Source organism: Panthera uncia, assembly GCF_023721935.1.
Source record: "Panthera uncia isolate 11264 chromosome A1 unlocalized genomic scaffold, Puncia_PCG_1.0 HiC_scaffold_17, whole genome shotgun sequence".
Classification (NCBI taxonomy): domain Eukaryota; kingdom Metazoa; phylum Chordata; class Mammalia; order Carnivora; family Felidae; genus Panthera; species Panthera uncia.
In genome coordinates this window covers 8,296,674-8,313,255 of record NW_026057577.1, presented here as the reverse complement: position 1 = coordinate 8,313,255, position 16,582 = coordinate 8,296,674, and the positions used below count along the sequence as shown (strand labels likewise).

Here is a 16,582-nt window from a genome sequence, read left to right as displayed (position 1 = left end):
ACCCCTGTAACTATGTTTTTCTATAAATCTAGAATTATTCCAAAACATTTTAAAGGCCACATCATGGATTTCTACTTCTAGGCAAGATACAGGAGCAATGACTATATTTATCCCCCTGAATAAAATAACACCACCAAAAACTCAAAAACCACCACAACAAATTCTGCAAATAAAATACATGAAACAGAGGTTTTGAGGATACCGATACCAAGCAGGAAAGGAGAGTGATCTCAGACAGAGAACAAATGCTCTTGCTTCCTGCCTGGGGAGAGTTTCCAGGCTGGGCACAGGGAAGGGGGAATCACACATGAAGCCTGGCAGCTACCCAAAGTTGAAGGATGGACTTGGAAGTCCAGGAATGCCAGGCAGTTGGGACTACAGAGCAGAGGACCCGAGAGAACCAGAGATCTGTGAGGTTCTTTGCAGATGTCCATGGAGCACTGATCAGCATGTGTAGGAGGCAATGACCAGTGGCAGGGAGAAGAACCACCCAAAAGGATGCAGGGAACAGTGCCTCACTCTTACATGGGGCAGGGAAGGGTGCCCATTCCCCCAGCCAAACCAGTAAACCCTTAATTCACACTCATAAATCACTGAGTAGAGCACCAAGGAGGGTCTTTTGCCTCAGAGATAAGGAGTAATCAACCCTAGGCTAAACGTGGCTCTGGTCCCACCTCACATATCCTAAATACAAGACTCAAAGGGTCCAACTGTTTCTGAATAACTGTAACATAACAAAGCTCATGAAAATTTACAGAAATACAAAAATACTCAACCCCCAATGAGGTAAAATTCATAATGTCCAGCATACAATAAGAAATTACCAGCAGGAGGGAACACCTGGGTGGCTCAGTCGGTTTAAGCATCTGACTTCGACTGAGGTCTCGTAGCTCGTGGGTTTGAGCGCCACATCAGGCTCTGTGCTGACAGCTCAGAGCTTAGAGCCTGCTTCCCATTCTGTGTCTCCGGCTCTCTCTGCCCCTCCCCCGTGCTTGCTCACACGCGGGTGCTCACTCTCTCTCAAAAATAAGTAAACATTTTTTTAACAAATTTTAGAAAAAGAAATTACCAGCAGGAAAATAGGCCCCATAAGGGGCAGAAAAAAATTAGTTAACTGAAACGAACCCAAAACTGACATAGATGTTAGAATTATCCCACAAAGACTATAAAACAAAAATTATAACTATATGGTACATTTTCAGAGAGTTAAGCAGAGGCATCAAAGAAATCAAAATCTCTAAACTGAAATTCTAGAGTTGAAAACTACCATGTCTGAGGTGAAAAACAGAGCAGAGGGGATTAAGGACAAGATTAGACACTGAAGAAGAGACGATTAGTGAACCTGAAGACAGCAGGAGAAATTATCCAAAATGGACAGAGAGAAAGAATTTTAAAAAAGAAAGGAAGAAAAGAAAAGAAAAGAAAAGAAAAGAAAAGAAAAGAAAAAAGAAGAGTATCAGTGAACTCTGGGTCTCCTAATGCACATGTAAGTGGAGTCCCCAAATTGGGGGACAGAAAAAGTAGGACAGAAAAAAGTATTTGAAGAAATGATGGCCACAACATTTTTCAAAGTTTGATGAAAACTATAAACCCACAGATCCAAGAATCTCAGTGAAACTCAAGCACAATAAACACAAAAAAAATGACACCAAAGCATATCACATTTGAATTTCTTAAACCAGTGATCGCGAGAAAATGTCAAAAGCAGCCAGAGGTAAAAGGGCAAATTATGTGGATAAACAGAACTCACATTCTGTTTATGTTGCTAGTGGGAATATAAAATGATACAATGGCTTTCAACAAGAGTTGGGCAGCTTCTTGAAAAGTTAATCTCGTAGGGTGCCTGCGTGGTTCACTCTGTTGAGCGTCCAACTCTCGATTTCAGCTCAGGTCATGATCTCACAGTTCCTGGGATTGAGCCCTGCCTCAGGGTCTGCACTGAAACCGCAGAGTCTGCTTGATATTCTCTCCCTCCCTCTCTCTCTCTGCCCCTCCCCACCTCAAAATACACAAACTTAAAAAAAAAAAAAAAAAGTTAATCCTACACCTATCAGATGATCAACTACTTCATTCCAAGGTACTTACACCCAAGAGACATGAAAGAGCATGTCCATACAAAGACTTGTACACAAATGTTAATAAAGCAGCTTTATTTGTAATAGCTCCAAACGAGGAACAAACCCAAATATCCATTAACAGGTGAGTGGATAAACAAATTATGGTTTATCTATATAATGAAATAACACTTGGTAATGAAAAGAATGAAATGATAATACATGCAAAACTATCAATGAATCTCTCAATAATTATACTGATTGAAGGAAACCAAATACACCCACACACAACCAAAGAGCAAATATTGTATAATTCTATTCATATAAAAATAAAAAACAAACAAAAAAAAGACTAATCAATAACAAGAGAAATCAGCAATACCTGAGTGGCAGGTGGGAAGGGACAGAAGTCAAGGGGGCAGAGGAAGCTTTGAGGGTGATGGATATGTTCACTACCTTGACTGAAGAGATAGTTTCACATATGCACACATACGTCACAAATTATCAAACTGTAACTTTAAAATATTTGGAGTTCATTATGTGTCAAATAGACCCAAAAAACAAACTAAACTACAAAACACCTGGGCCCCGGTTCCCACAGTCGTGGCTCCCATGGGATGGTAGAGCAGGGGCCCCGGGGTCAAAGGGCATCACTTCACCCCACTGGGCTGCACGGTCCACCCCGGTCGGTGCCAGGTAAGCCCCCAGCAGAGTCAAGTGAAGAGCCAGTGAGAGCACCCAGTCCAACCCAGGCATTCGGCAGGAGCTCAGAAATGTTTTCCTAAGGAACATGGGGTTTACTCAGTGACTCCCACTGGCACACTGAGTGACCTCCAAACTGCGTAGGCACACATTTCCATAGGGGTCACTCCTGAGCCCTGAAACACGTTAGTGTGCTTCGAAAGGTTTAGTCTGTAAGCAAGATGCAATTCTTCAGCGATCTTCATTCGTGTTCCCCTTTATGATTTTTCTTTTCTTTTTTTTTAATGTTTATTTTTGAGAGAGAGAAAGAGAGAGTGAATGGGGAAGTGAAAGAGGGACACAGAGGATCCGAAGCCAGCTCCGTACTGACAGAAGACAGCCCAATGCAGGGCTTGAACTCTGAAACCATGAGAGCATGACCTGAGCCAAAATCAATGCTCAACTGACTGAGCCACCCAGTCATGCCCCCTTGCCCCTCCATTTATGATTTTTCAAAGACCTACATCTTATCCTGTCAGAATCTGCTACGGTTCACCACACGGTTCACCATACTGGGCTGACAGAACAAAATCCCATCAGTGGCCCTGGGTAGAGAGTGGACGGTCTCCACCACAGGTTTTGACAGACTGAGGAGAGTCCTCGGGCTGTCCCTGGGCAGAGCCTCCAAGCCTTCCCACACAATGGCAGGTCTTCTCCAGTGACCCCAGGTCACCGAGCCAGGCCCTGCCACAATCCCCACACTGGGGTCACCTGCTTTTGCTGACCCTGACCTCTTGGTCTTGTCCACAGGGAATGCCTACAGTTTACCCTGGCGTGTCATCTGATTAGACAGTGTCTTGGGCTGCCTTGTGTCTTTCCAGAGTCCATATGTTGAGGTCCTAACCTTAATAGCTCAGAATGTGACTGTATTTGGAGACACAATGTTTAAAGAGGTGATTAAGGGGTGCCTGGTGGCTCAGTCAGTTAAGCTTCCCACTCTTAATTCCGGCTCAGGTTATGATCTCACAATTCACTGACAGTGCAAGAGGCTGCTTGCGATTCTCTCTCCCTCTCTCTCTCTGCCCCTCCTCCACTCATGCTCTCCCTCTCCCTCTCTCTCTCTCAAAATAAATAAACCTTAAAGAGGTGATTAAGTCAAAAGAAGGTCACTAAGGTGGGCCCTAATCCAATGTGACTGACATCCTTAATAGAAGAGGAGATTAGGACACTGACACATAGAGGGGAGACCGTGTGAGGACACAGCAAGGGCACATCCATCTGTAAGCCAAGGAGAGGCATCAGGGGAAGCTAATCCAGCCAACACCTTGACCTCTGACTTCCAGACTCCAGAACTGTGAGGAAATAAATCTCCGTGGTTTACACCCCCCTTGACTGGGGTACTTTGTAAAGGCAGCCTGAGCAGACAAAGACAGATGGGGTCTCCCCGAAAGCCCACCCCACCCCGCCTGCCGCCTATGGGGATGGATGGGCAAGGAGGCATCTTGGAGCAAGGAGAGGCTCAAAGGACATGGAGGCCTGACTGCAGAGCTGAGTGAGGTGCTTTCTCCTCATGGGCCCACAGGCCATAGGAGGCATTGAGGGTTGATGGGGAGAGAACCGAACTCCACTGAGAATATCTAGGAAGTGGACAAGAAGAATGAGGAGTGGCCAGGCCTGCCCGAGGCACAGAGGGACAGGACCCAGAGAGACAAAGCATTTCCAGAAGGGCCAGGTGCTAAAGGAAGGAGACAGAAGAAGGCCCATGAAGAAATGATCACAGGACCAGCCAGCTGGGTAGAGGCATCTTCTTCCAGCTTGTTCCCTGGAAGCCAGGCCTAGGTGTGAGCCTCATGACAGGCACAAGGAGGAGGAGGAACCATCCCCAGGAAGGGCCCTGGGACTGGATGTTAATGAACAGTCCTGGCAGCCACCCACCATCAGGATAAGCAAGTCAGGGTGTGGGTAGGGGGTGACGTGACTTCTCACTCATTGTCGTAGGAAGTATCACGTCATCCTCAGGGAAAGAGTGAAGCAGACACTGTCCCCCTTTTCCTTTTATAAAAATTTTTTTAAGTTTACTTATTTTTGAAAAAGAGAGAAAGAGAGAGAGCACAAACGTGCGAGCCGGAGAGGGGCAGAGAGAGAGGAAGACAGAGGATCTGACATGGGCTCTGTGCTGACAGCAGTGAACCCCATGCAGGGCTTGAACTCACAAACCGTGAAATCATGAAGTCATGAGATCATGAGATCTGAGACCAAGTCGGACGCTTACCTACTAAGCTATCCAGACACCCCTGTCACCCTTTTTCCAGAGGAGGAAGTGGAGGTTTGGAAAAGCCAACTCATTGGTCTCCAAGGCACTGCAGTCAGTTGATTTTATTTTTTAATTTTTTTACATGTTTTTATTTATTTTTGAGAGAGAGACAGAGTGTGAGCTGGGGAGGGGCAGAGAGAGAGGGAGACACAGAATCAGAAGCAGGTTCCAGGCTCTGAGCTGTCAGCACAAAGCCTGATGTGGGACTCGAACATGTGAACCATAAGATCATGACCTGGGCCAAAGTCAGATGCTCAACTGACTGAGCCACCCAGGTGTCCCAACTGCAGCCAGTTTACAGGCATCTCCAGACTCAGACCCAGATCTCACAACTCTGGAGCCCACGGATTGAGCTGTGAGGGTCCAGTTAAAGGGGCTTTCAGGAGGACCTGAGTGGGACAACCTCTGTGGTGCATATGTGCACATGCACACCCATGTGTATGCACACATAAGCGTTCACATACACACACATGCATGTGTGCACAGACATGTATGCACGCAAAGGCAGGCACTCACGTGTGTGCACACTCACACGCGTGCACCCTTGCTTTCATGTGCGTGTGTACACCCTTGTGCCCTCCAGCCCTCACAGTGGCTTGCCCTCATAGTCCACATACTCCAGCCCAATTGCCAGGTGAACTTGCCCTTTGCTGGACTAAGCTACACCACGCGGCTGAAAAGGAGACGCCATGGATGGCCATCGCCATCCCACAGAAAGGACCGTGAAATGAATGGACAGACTGCGCGTTTTGTGTGATGGCCCTACTGGGAGGCCTGAAGCAGAGGAGGTTTTATTTAAACTGTCCTCTAAAACCCCCAGAAATCACTATAATTGTTTTATGACTTGTTTCACAACTCAAAGTTGGAGGCATAGTCAGTTTTAGAAGCTGAAATTACCCATTTGAAAGCACTTCCCTTCCTTCCCGATTTTGTGGCTACATCAAAAAAAAAAAAAAAAAAAAAAAAAAAACTAAAGATTTTCTCATTTACCAATGTGACTTAAAGCAGATGTGTGTGGGGCCTCTAATCCATCAGGTTAATCACGAGCATTTGGGGGTGTTCATGCCATATTGCACAACCACATGAACAGACTTATTATTTAAAACGAATTTATTAGGTGTTTGGGGCCCTTCTGCAATGAAAAATCCATATACTAATTTTCATGAATAATTACGTTTTGATTTTGGTCATCAAATGGGAAATTTTTTTGTTTAAATGAAAAAATCTCATTCTGCTTAAATGAGAAACTGGAAGAAAAAAAAAAGTGGGAATTATGAAGCCAATTCAGTCCTTGCTTTCCTTCAGGAACGAAGCCATTTCCCATCATTGACTGAGAGACTGATGTAAGTTAATACCTTTTTCACTTCTGTCTGGCCTCCCTCGGATGGTGGGATCTCAGCGTTAATTAAAAGGACCATGGGACCTCCTCTTCAATTAGCAAACAGACATACACACTCCTTCTGGATTCAGCCACAGAAAGCCTTCTAATAAGAACAGCCAGTTTCAGGATGTATATGACGTCTGGAACACTTTGGATTATATCAGCTCATTTAATCCCCACGGAAACCTTGTGAGGCAAATATTATAATCCCCTGTTTAATAGACGGGCAAACTGAGGTTTAGAAAACCAGTCATTTACCTGAAAGTAACACAGCTGGGAAATGGCAGAGCGGGGATACAACCCGGGTCTACCTAAAGTGAAAGTCTTCCCCCCCACCCTACAAATAGGTCACGTATGGAGGATGTCTACACTGGCAGAAAAAGTTGCTACTGAACCAAACTCAATTAGTGCTGCCACAGAGTTTGCCATGAGGCTGCGGAAAGGACCCAGGACTTGGGTTCAGACAAACGCTGCCACCTGAGGCCAGTCGCTACCCCTTCTGGAAGGGGTGAAGTGCCCCCCTGACAGGGGGGTGGGGACTGAGATGGGACTGTTAACAAATGTTGTAAGGGCGGGGCTCCTGGGTGGCTCAGTCGTTAAGCATCTGACTCTTGACCTTAGCTCAGGTCACGATGTCACTGTTGTGCGTGGAGCCCTGCACCCGGCTCTGTGCTGACATGTGGGGCCTGCTGGGGATTCTCTCTCTCTCTCCCTCTCTCTCTGCCCCTCCCTTGCTCTCAAGCTCTTTCTCTCTCTCAAAATAAATAAATTTTAAAAAAAAGAAAAACCGTGAGGACGTACATGTGAACACTTCTGCCCAGGCTATCCACAAGAGAGGCACTCGGTCATTTCCCCTAGAGCCTCTAGGAGCACCCTGACGGGTCTTTCTTTAAAACTACATCTGCAAACCTATTTTTTTTTCTCCCCATGATTCGTGCTTAGTCCTGAAATATGTTTCCGGACATGCTGAAGGGATGTTTTCTGAGTGCCTGTGTCAACAATTAAAGATTAATCCTGATCCTCCACATGGAGAAAATCGAACAGGGAAGGAGCTGAAGGTCGTGTGTGGCCTCCAGACAGCACTCCCCAAACCGAATTACATTTGTTCACAGAATTAGAAAGAACTCACGCAGACTGAGCGCAGTACCTGGCTCGGCTAAATGCTGCTCAAGAAAGGGGTCTGCACCAAACCAAAAAAATGAGCCTAATTATCAGATGAAATCTTCAGTTTTCAAAATTGCCCTTTGCTTTCAACAACAACAAATCCAACTGAAAATTTAAAAATTCAACCGGGGCGCCCAGGTGGCTCACTCAATCAAGTGTCCAGCTCTTGATCTCAGCTCAGGTGTTGATCTCAGGGTGCTGAGTTCAAGCCCCGAATTCGGCTCTCTGCTAGGCATGAAGCCCATTTAAAACAAACAAAAAAAATGTTTCTTTCAACCAAACGATAGATTGAATCCACTTTGCCCATCATAAAACTTGAAACATGACTTCACAAGGGTACAGGTTTGGAATACCACAGGAGGATAAATGTGGATTGCCTGGACAAATTTGGATAATCTAAAATCAAAACAAAAAGCAAAGCCCTAAAGATGTTCTTCCTTAGGCAGTTACTTACACCCTAAAGAATAACACAAGTAAGAAACTTGTCCCATGAAACCACTGGCTACACTGTATTCTGTGCCAACAAAAATGTGGGGGAGGCCTCAATTCTCTGTGTTGATAGAAAGATGCAGATTCTGGGGCGCCTGGGGGGGTCAGTGTGTTGAGCGGGGGACTCTCCATTTCAGCTCAGGTCATCATCTCATGGTTCATGTGATAGAGCCCCACGTTAGGCTGTGCGCTGAGCATGCAGCCTGCTTGAGATTCTGTCTCCCTCTGCCCCTCTTCCCCACTCATACTCTCTCTCCAAAATGAAAACAAAGGGGTGCCTGGATGGCTCAGTCAGTTGGGCGTCTGACTTTGACTCAGGTCGTGATCTCACGGTTGGTGAGTTCGAGCCCCACATCAGGCTCTGTGCTGACAGCTCAGAGCCTGGAGCCTGCTTCGGCTTCTTTTTCTCCCTCTCTCTCTGCCCCTTCCCCACTTGTGCTCTCTTTCTCTCAAAAATAGATAAACATTAAAATGAAAAAAATATATATTAAAAAAAAGAAATATGCAGATTCCATTGACAGGATCAGATGCAGTTGTGAAACATGACCATAACGATTGTGCAGCACCTAGAAAAATGTTTTTGAAGTTTTTGTTTGTTTTTTGGGAGACAGAGACAGCAAGGGTGGGGGAGGGGCAGAGAGAGAGAGAGAGAGAGAGAGAGAGAGAGAGAATCCCAAGCAGCCTCTGCACTGTCAGCACTAGAGCCCAACATAGGGCTCAAACCCATGAAACCGGGAGATCATGACCTGAACCGAAACCAAGAGTCGGATGCTTAACCGATGGAGCCACCCCGGGGGCCCACCTGGAAAAATGTTGATACAAGACTGAAATATATACAAGCAATGTACAAATGGGACACACTCTGTGGTTAGCATTGGGTAGGTATAAATCTGTCCCAGGATAAGGATTATGCAAAAAGTTAAATAGTTCTTGTTTTAAGGTGGTGGGATTATCAATAACATTAATCATGTTAAATCAACATACTCTTTGGTTATTTTATTTATTTATTTTTTAAGAAAAGGAGGAAAAGGAAGGGTAGCCAAGTTGGCAAGCTGTTTCTCTACACTGGGTATAACATCCTATATAAGGAAGTGGCCACAATTCAGCAGCCATGGGAGTTGGAGAGCCAAGGGGCGAAGACAAAAAGGTCTACACCTGCCCTGCGAAGAGCAGGTTTGAAAGAACTCTATTTCCCAGCAACACCTATCAATGACTCATGGTGGGAGTTAGAATTAATCAGGGAGAAGGAAGAAATGTGTAGAAAGCTGGTAAAGGAGAAAGCTACTCTGAAGGTATAGGATTATATCAAAGCCCCGTGCAGCCCTGGAGGTGACAGACAGGGGATGGGGTGCCCAGAGTTCACCCCCTATCTCGTGTTGAAACCTAATCCCCTATGTGATGGTATTAGGAAGTGGGGCCTTTGGGACATGATTAGGACTTAGTGCCCTTATTAAAGGGACCTCAGGGGTGTCTGGGTAGCTCAGTCAGTTGAGCATCCAACTCTTGATCTCGGCTCAGGTCATGATCTCATGGATTTGTGAGTTCAAGCCCGGTGTCAGGCTCTGTGCTGACAGCACAGAGCCTGCTTGGGATTCTCTCTCTCCTCCTTTTCCTCTGCCCCTACCCACTCCCCCTCTCTCTCAATAAATAAATAAATAAACGTTAAAAAGAGAGAGAGAGAGAGAGAGAGAGAGCTCAGAGAGCTCCCTTGTCCCTTCTGCTGTGTGAAGACACAGTGAAGACAGCCACCTGTGAACGAGGAAACAAGGGCCCCCACCAGACACTGGATCTTCCAGGGCCTTGATCTTGCACTTCCAGCCTCCAGAACTGTGAGAAATGTTTGTTTTTAAGCCACTCAGTCCACGGTATTTTGTTATGGCAGCTGGAACAGTCTGAGACAGTGGCCTTCTGACTCCTCATCCAGAGCCTTTCCTCTCCCAAACTGAGGCCCACAAAGCCACCATGGCACACGGTGCCAGGCAAGGCTGTGGCAACCTCCTAGCTGATAAATCCCCTTTTTAACTTAAGCCAGTTGGAGGCAGGGTCGTGTCACACTGCCATGTGAAGGGGCAAGAATCCAAAGACATGTAGAAAGGCTGGAGGAGGATGATGCTTGGTGAGGGTAAAAGGGCCATCCTGCCCTGGGGACCACGGTTATAATGGCACACACTCTGGAAGGGAATTTGGGGGCCACGGTGACATATGGCTGCTGAGAAAAGCCAAGGAGACCCATGGCAGTGGGGTAAGGGAGGACAAAGAGGAGAGCTGTTGGGGCACATCTAATGGATACAGGGCTCCATACACAATTTGGGGTGTACTGATCTCCCTGTCCTCGGAACAACCTCTTCCATCTACTGCATGGTGACAGAGGTATCCTCTCCCCTGTGTAAGCTGTGATGCAGGAAAAGTTGGGAAGCAGAGACTGAAAATGCCTTCCCAGCATGGAGGCCACCCCAGCCAGTCACTCTGGGGCCAAAATGGCATCCACCGAAGGGTTAAAGACCATAAACGCCAAAGAATGGGGTTGTGCCAGAGAGAATTCATGAACACGCCAACCTTGACTTTGACTATGGCTGGAGGCAGAGCTGGAGACTGAGGGAAACTGAAATTTTGTGGCTGTGGAGTGTTCCCAAAGCAGGTATGGTTATGAAAACTGGTAGGCCAGTGGAGGACCGTTGCCCCCCACCCAAACCCTCCTCTGGGGTAACATTCTACAGCACCCACCTGACACTGTTGGTTGCTCCCCAAAACATTCCCTGTCTTCCTTCCTAACAAAACCACAATTCTCTAATAGTGGCAATGTGCCCAGCCTGTGCCTGGGGAGAAATCAAGATTGGCCGAAGCTGAGGTGCCTGGGAGGCTCAGTCGTTTAAGCGTCTGACTGTTGATTTCGGCTCAGATCATGATCTCATTCATGAGTTCGAGCCCCACATCAGGCTCTGGGCTGATGGTGCTGAGCCTGCTTGGGATTGTTTCTCTCTGCCCCTGCCAACAGGCTCTCTCAAATAAACTTAAAAAAAAAAAAAAAAAAAAAAAAGATTGGCCACTCCTGTGGCAACCCCATTACCCTTGCCAGTGAAAGGATGATGGCAGTCATGGGCCTTGGCTCTGGTTGGTGGCCACACTGGAAGTCTTCTGAGAGGTACTGGGAGCTTCCCTGCTCTGACTCAAAAGAGAAAGCCTACTGAGAAGATAACTCTTTTTCCTGCTCCCTTCTCTTCTACCTTGGTTACTGTTGTGTGAAGACATATGGTTGGAGCTGCAGCAGCCATCTTGACACCATGAGGAAAAGCCAAGACAATGAATGGCAAACACTGACCTGGCCCCCACTGGTGGCCAAGTCATGGAACTAACTCGGGAACTAACTTCTGGGCATCTCTGGTTATGCAAGGTAATCCAATGACCGAGTTTTTTAAGCGACCACCCTCAAATATTCTGTTACCATCAAGAAGCACACTTTACGGACTAACACTTTCCTCTCTATTATTTGCTTGTCAATACAGAGGTTGTTGTGACCCTTAGAAACGAGGGAGCTGAGGGGCGCCTAGGTGGCTCAGTCGGTTAAGTGTCTGACTTGGGCGCAGGTCATGATCTCATGGTTCGTGAGTTCAAGCCCTGCATCGGACTCTGTGCTGACAGCTCAGAGCCTGAAACCTGCTTTGGATTCTGTCTCCCTCTCTCTCTCTTAAAACTAAACGTTAAAAAAAGTTTAAAAAAGAAAAGAGGGAGTGGCCACCCAGGAAGATGCAGAGGTTAGAGGACACAGCTAGTAAAATGGCACGACTGAAACTCTTCTCTGCCTGCTGGTATCATTCAGTTTACAGACTGCCCAACTTCAGGAGCTGTGCCGCAAATCTTCAAAACCAGAACGTCGAGGTCCGATTCAAACATTTCCAAAATATGTTTGCGAAAGAAATGCCCCCGACGGTTGGCTCGCTCTAAGTACGTTGCTGTTTTATAAAGTTCTCCCAAATTGTTCCCCCACCTCCACCAGAAAGAAAAAGAATGAATAGAGAAAGTGAGCCTGCCAGGAAGTCACTGGAAAGAAATTTTTGAGTTTGAGAGCCAGGAAATGTCAAGGAAACAAACGTAGCTATGATGGGACTCTTCATCTCCTGTTGTGCTAGGGGATTCAAAAACTGGACCTTATTCAAGTGTGCCCCACAGAGCGGTCCCGACAAAGTGACAGGCTGCCGCAGAGGCTGAAAAAGCTACATGTGATTCTGGGTTTTACGGTAATTTAACCAATACATATAGTCGTTGATGGTAGGAAAGGAAATTGAATTTTACCCAGAGTCTCTGGGTTTTTCTTGTTTTCAAACTGATTGGTCTGGACAATGGAGGACCGGGAGCCAACAATAAATCCATTGTAAGCTGGAAATGGTCTCCTCTGAATACAACTAAATATTTCTTTAATCCTTCCATTAGATTTGTTACTGTAGTATGAAAGCTATTTTATTTACTCTAAAATTCAGGCTGTTGTAATGCTGTAATTATAGGTGTAACCAATGGGGGATGGGTGACTTAGACAGCCCATTTAAGGCACATTTAATAGCATAATATCAGATGCTTGTTTTCCATTGAATATCTTTGGGTCATAATGAAGATACTATCGTTAATGACTTTTATGTTCTGAAAACCATTTCTTTCATTTTGTACCATGGGAAGGCTCTTTAATAATCCCATGTTAACATGAATATTCCCTTTTTTGCAGCTTCTGTATCTACATTATCAGGCACATCAGCCAGTCCCAACAAAGTTATGTCACAGCTCTGTTCCCAAGGGAACAAAGACATCGGGTCACATATTAACAGTGGCTTTTGTTGGCTTATTTTTAAATATTTTTCCCTGACATTAAAGTTGTGTGTGGTTGGCAAGGATTCCTCTTCCTCGGTTTGGATGTGGTTTCTGCCTCCGAAACTCTGAAAACAAGCTTGTTGATAAAGGACGAGCTGCAGGCACCCTCGCATACATACTGACTTCAGCACAGGCTTCACTGAAAACAAACCAGAACCAAAAACCACGTTCAAGTCCAAACGCTCTTTCCTTAAGAGATTTTCAGTTCAATATTTCTTTGTCCTTCATAGTTGGAACCTAACGGTTCCAAAAAGTATCTTCACATCTACTTATTCATTTATGTTTATTTTTGAGAGAGAGATAGAGCGTGAGTGGGGGGAGGGGCAGAGAGAGAGGGAGACACAGAATCTGAAGCAGGCTCCAGGCTCTGAGCTGTCAGCACAGAGCCTGACGCGGGACTCGAACCCACGGACCGTGAGATCATGACCTGAGCTGAAGTCGGATGCTTAACCGACTGAGCCACCCAGGTGCCCCCACATCTATTTAAAGACAATTACCAACTGTTCATTATGTGCCTCCCTCATCTCAGTGAGGGGGTGTAGGTGTTGCCCACCAGGCTGTGGACATTTCCCAGCTGGTGACATTTGTGAGAAGAATGGCTTTTGGCAGGAACAGACGGATATCCTAGGAAAGAGATGCCCTCCCACAGGGGACCCCCAAACAGCCAGAAGCCCAACTCCAAGTGCATTCATGCCACGGCATCTCTGACAGTCCACCAGCCAGTCTGTGCTCCAAGCACATGCACTTTAACTCAAACCTAACCAAACCAAGCATATGTTCACATACATCCTGTGCTAACGCCAGCCTGCTGAACGGTATGGCCAACTTCAAGTGCAAATCCCAGGATGTGAAATATTCCCTTTGCCTTCCTAAATCAAGAGCAGAGAGACTGAGAGAGACAGAGACCAAGAGAGATAAAGTTCTGCCCAGTAACTACTAGCCCAAGCACTACAGTCCCACCCAGGTAAAATCAGTGCCACTGGAGGGAGCAGGATGAAGCCACTGCCTTCTGTCCCCTCAGATCCTTAATCCTCAGAGTTTAGGATTTGCGAATCCACACTTTTCAGCTGGGGTTGCTTTGTCAGGACATCTGCCCTGTCCCCATTGCCATTAACATGGACACAAATTTATAAGCTGCGTGTACCAGGATTTCTGATTTACTCAATCAGGCCTCCCAGTTTATTTTCCCTAAGAGGGGCCTCCTAGGGGAGAGAACAGCTCCAGTTACTGCACTTACAGATAGAAATTTTACTGGCCCTCCATCAATCAATTCAACACCCCGGTCTCTAGGGATTTGCCAAAAGATAATGGGCTGTAATTACGAAACCTTCACCACCAGTTGCCAGTTCCGAAGTCTGTGGGCACGTTCAAGGCAATAATAGGAAATCAATTCATGAAGCAGCAATTCTGCCCAAAACCATGCTGGAGGAGACGGAAGGCTGGCTTCAATGGAAGGGGCTTAAGAAACAGGTAGGGTGGACTAGAAGGTGTGGTCCAGCCTTCTCCCATTCCCCAAAAGATTCCAAAGGAACTCCTCAAAGGACACGCAGCTCAATGCATTAATGAAGATCACAGCCAGCACGGTTTAGGGGGAATTGGTAGCAGCAGGCCTGGCCTCCCTCTCCCCTACCTTGAAACACTGGGGATTTTCAGGATACAGTGAAGGATGCCCCTCTGGGCACTAGACTTGGGATCCACCTCTCCCAGGAGGAAGAGGGTGGCTCAGGCCACGGAGGTGAGCTCATCCGGGAGACCCCTGGCCAGCCCACCTGCCTGTCTTCAGTTCTACCAGGGTCGGGCACTGGTGCACAGAACGTGGAGATTTTGATGCACAAGAAGGATGAGGGTGTTGAGGCCACAGCAGCAACCTTCATAGAAGTGTCGCAGAGTCTCATTCGACACTTCCAACAAGGGCATAGAAACTCAGGATGTAGCTGCATTCCCCAGGTGGCATCGCTTAAAAGCAGAAACCGGGTGTTTAATTCCCCTCATCCTACCAAGCCGAGGCGGCTGTCGCCTCAGGTTTCCGGGGCACTGAGTACGCATTTAAGAGCCCCAGAACACAGCATCTCCAGAATGGAGCTGCTCGGAAACAAACCTTTCTGGGAGAAGGTGTACAGGGAAGGTCCGGCTGACCGGAACCCTCCAAGGGCCCTGGCCCTCGGGTCCGTCTAAGGCTTCCACCGGGGCCGCCACTTCTCCGAGTATAGCAGCATCGGGACAGTGGCCGCCACCGGAGACGAGTCACCCACCAGGCACTTCCCACACGAGCCTGGTCATTAGCCCGGCACAGAGGAGGAGCCAGGCGCTCACCTCCGGCGGGAAGCGACGGGTCTGAGCGCACACCCCCGTGGACACTCGCCCCCCCCCCCTCCAGGTCTGTCACGATTTCTAAGCCCGTGGTCTTTCCTCTCTCTCCCTCCGCACTACTCGCTCCCGAAACAGCCCGTCTGGCTCGCGTTTCCTGCGGCCGCTGCGCCCTGCAACGTGACCCTGCGGCCGGAGCGGAGGTGGCAGGACCCCCTAGGGGACCGGCACCCCCAGCCAGCCGCGCAGGCCGCCCGGAGGGACTCACGCACGCAGGGCAGGCGACCCCTCCTCCGGGAGAGACGGCCGCGGTGCCCTTGCCCCGGGCGCACAAACGCTCCCCTGCCGCACGCGCGCCCAGCGCCCCTCACCTCGTGCAGCAGGCGCTCCAGGTGCGGCTCGGCCCAGGCAGCCAGGTCGCCCGGCGGCCCCCCGCGCCGCAGCAGATCCCGCTCCTCCTCGAGCGCCGCCACCCGGCCCTGCAGCGCGGCCGCCTGGGCGCCCAGCAGCAGGCAGGCGGCCGCCGAGCCCACAGAGAGCAGCAGGCACAGCGCGCTCACCGCCCAGGCCCCGGCTGTCGTCGCGGGGTACCCCCCGCCGCCGCAGCCGCCCGCCGGGCCGCCCTTACGCGCGTCGCCGCCGGCGCTCTGGCCCGGGCTCATGGCGCGCTCGTCGCGCGTGGGACTCCGAGGGGGCGGTGCGCAGCCGCGGGTGCGGGTGCGGGCCCGCGCGCGGGGAGCAGGCGGGAGAGCCCGAGGCACGAGGTCGGCTGCGCGCGGGGCTCGGCCTCGGGACAGCAGCGGCTCGCGGCGCACGCCCCCCACTCCGCCGCCAGCTCCTCCACAGCGGCCACTTTGGGCAGTTTCCTCTATGCAAATAGATCCTACCAGAAAAGGAGCCGGGACCCACCCAGGGGAGGAGCGGCCCGGCCGGCCCCGCGCGCCGAGGGGCGGGGAAGGGAAGGGAGCTGGCTCTTCCGAGCCCCCCGCGCGCGCCCGGCGGACCCCCGGCGCAGCGCGCACCTCCACCTCACCTGTCCCGGGCGCCCAGCTGCAACCCCACTGCCGCGCGCTCACCTCCGCGACTCCCCAGCCCGAGGTCCCTTGCGGTCCCCAGAGGTCTGCGGTGCGTCCGGAGACTCTGAGCGCCTTCCGCAGCCCACCTCTGGCCCGAGCATCGTTCGTGCCTGGGGGCAATGCCGCTAAAATTTGTGAATTAACCTTTCTGACAGAACTTTTTAAAAGTTCAGAACTTCAAACCCCGTGGAACTTTGTGAATCGGTCCTGGATGGTGCCTTAGCGCCGCTCCGTGGCCGAAAACGACCACTGCGCAATC

At 49.0% G+C, this 16,582-nt stretch overlaps 1 protein-coding gene across 1 annotated transcript in view; it reads right to left on the bottom strand.

Annotated features, from left to right (window-relative positions):
• Positions 1 to 15,941, bottom strand: part of COL23A1 (collagen type XXIII alpha 1 chain) — a 356,454-nt gene extending 340,513 nt beyond the window's left edge. The window contains exon 1 of the mRNA XM_049649024.1: positions 15,619 to 15,941. Within this exon, the coding sequence (XP_049504981.1) occupies positions 15,619 to 15,909 (291 nt within the window). The 5' untranslated portion in view covers positions 15,910 to 15,941. The remainder of the gene's footprint in view (positions 1 to 15,618) is intronic.
• Between the last annotated feature and the right edge of the window lie 641 nt (positions 15,942 to 16,582).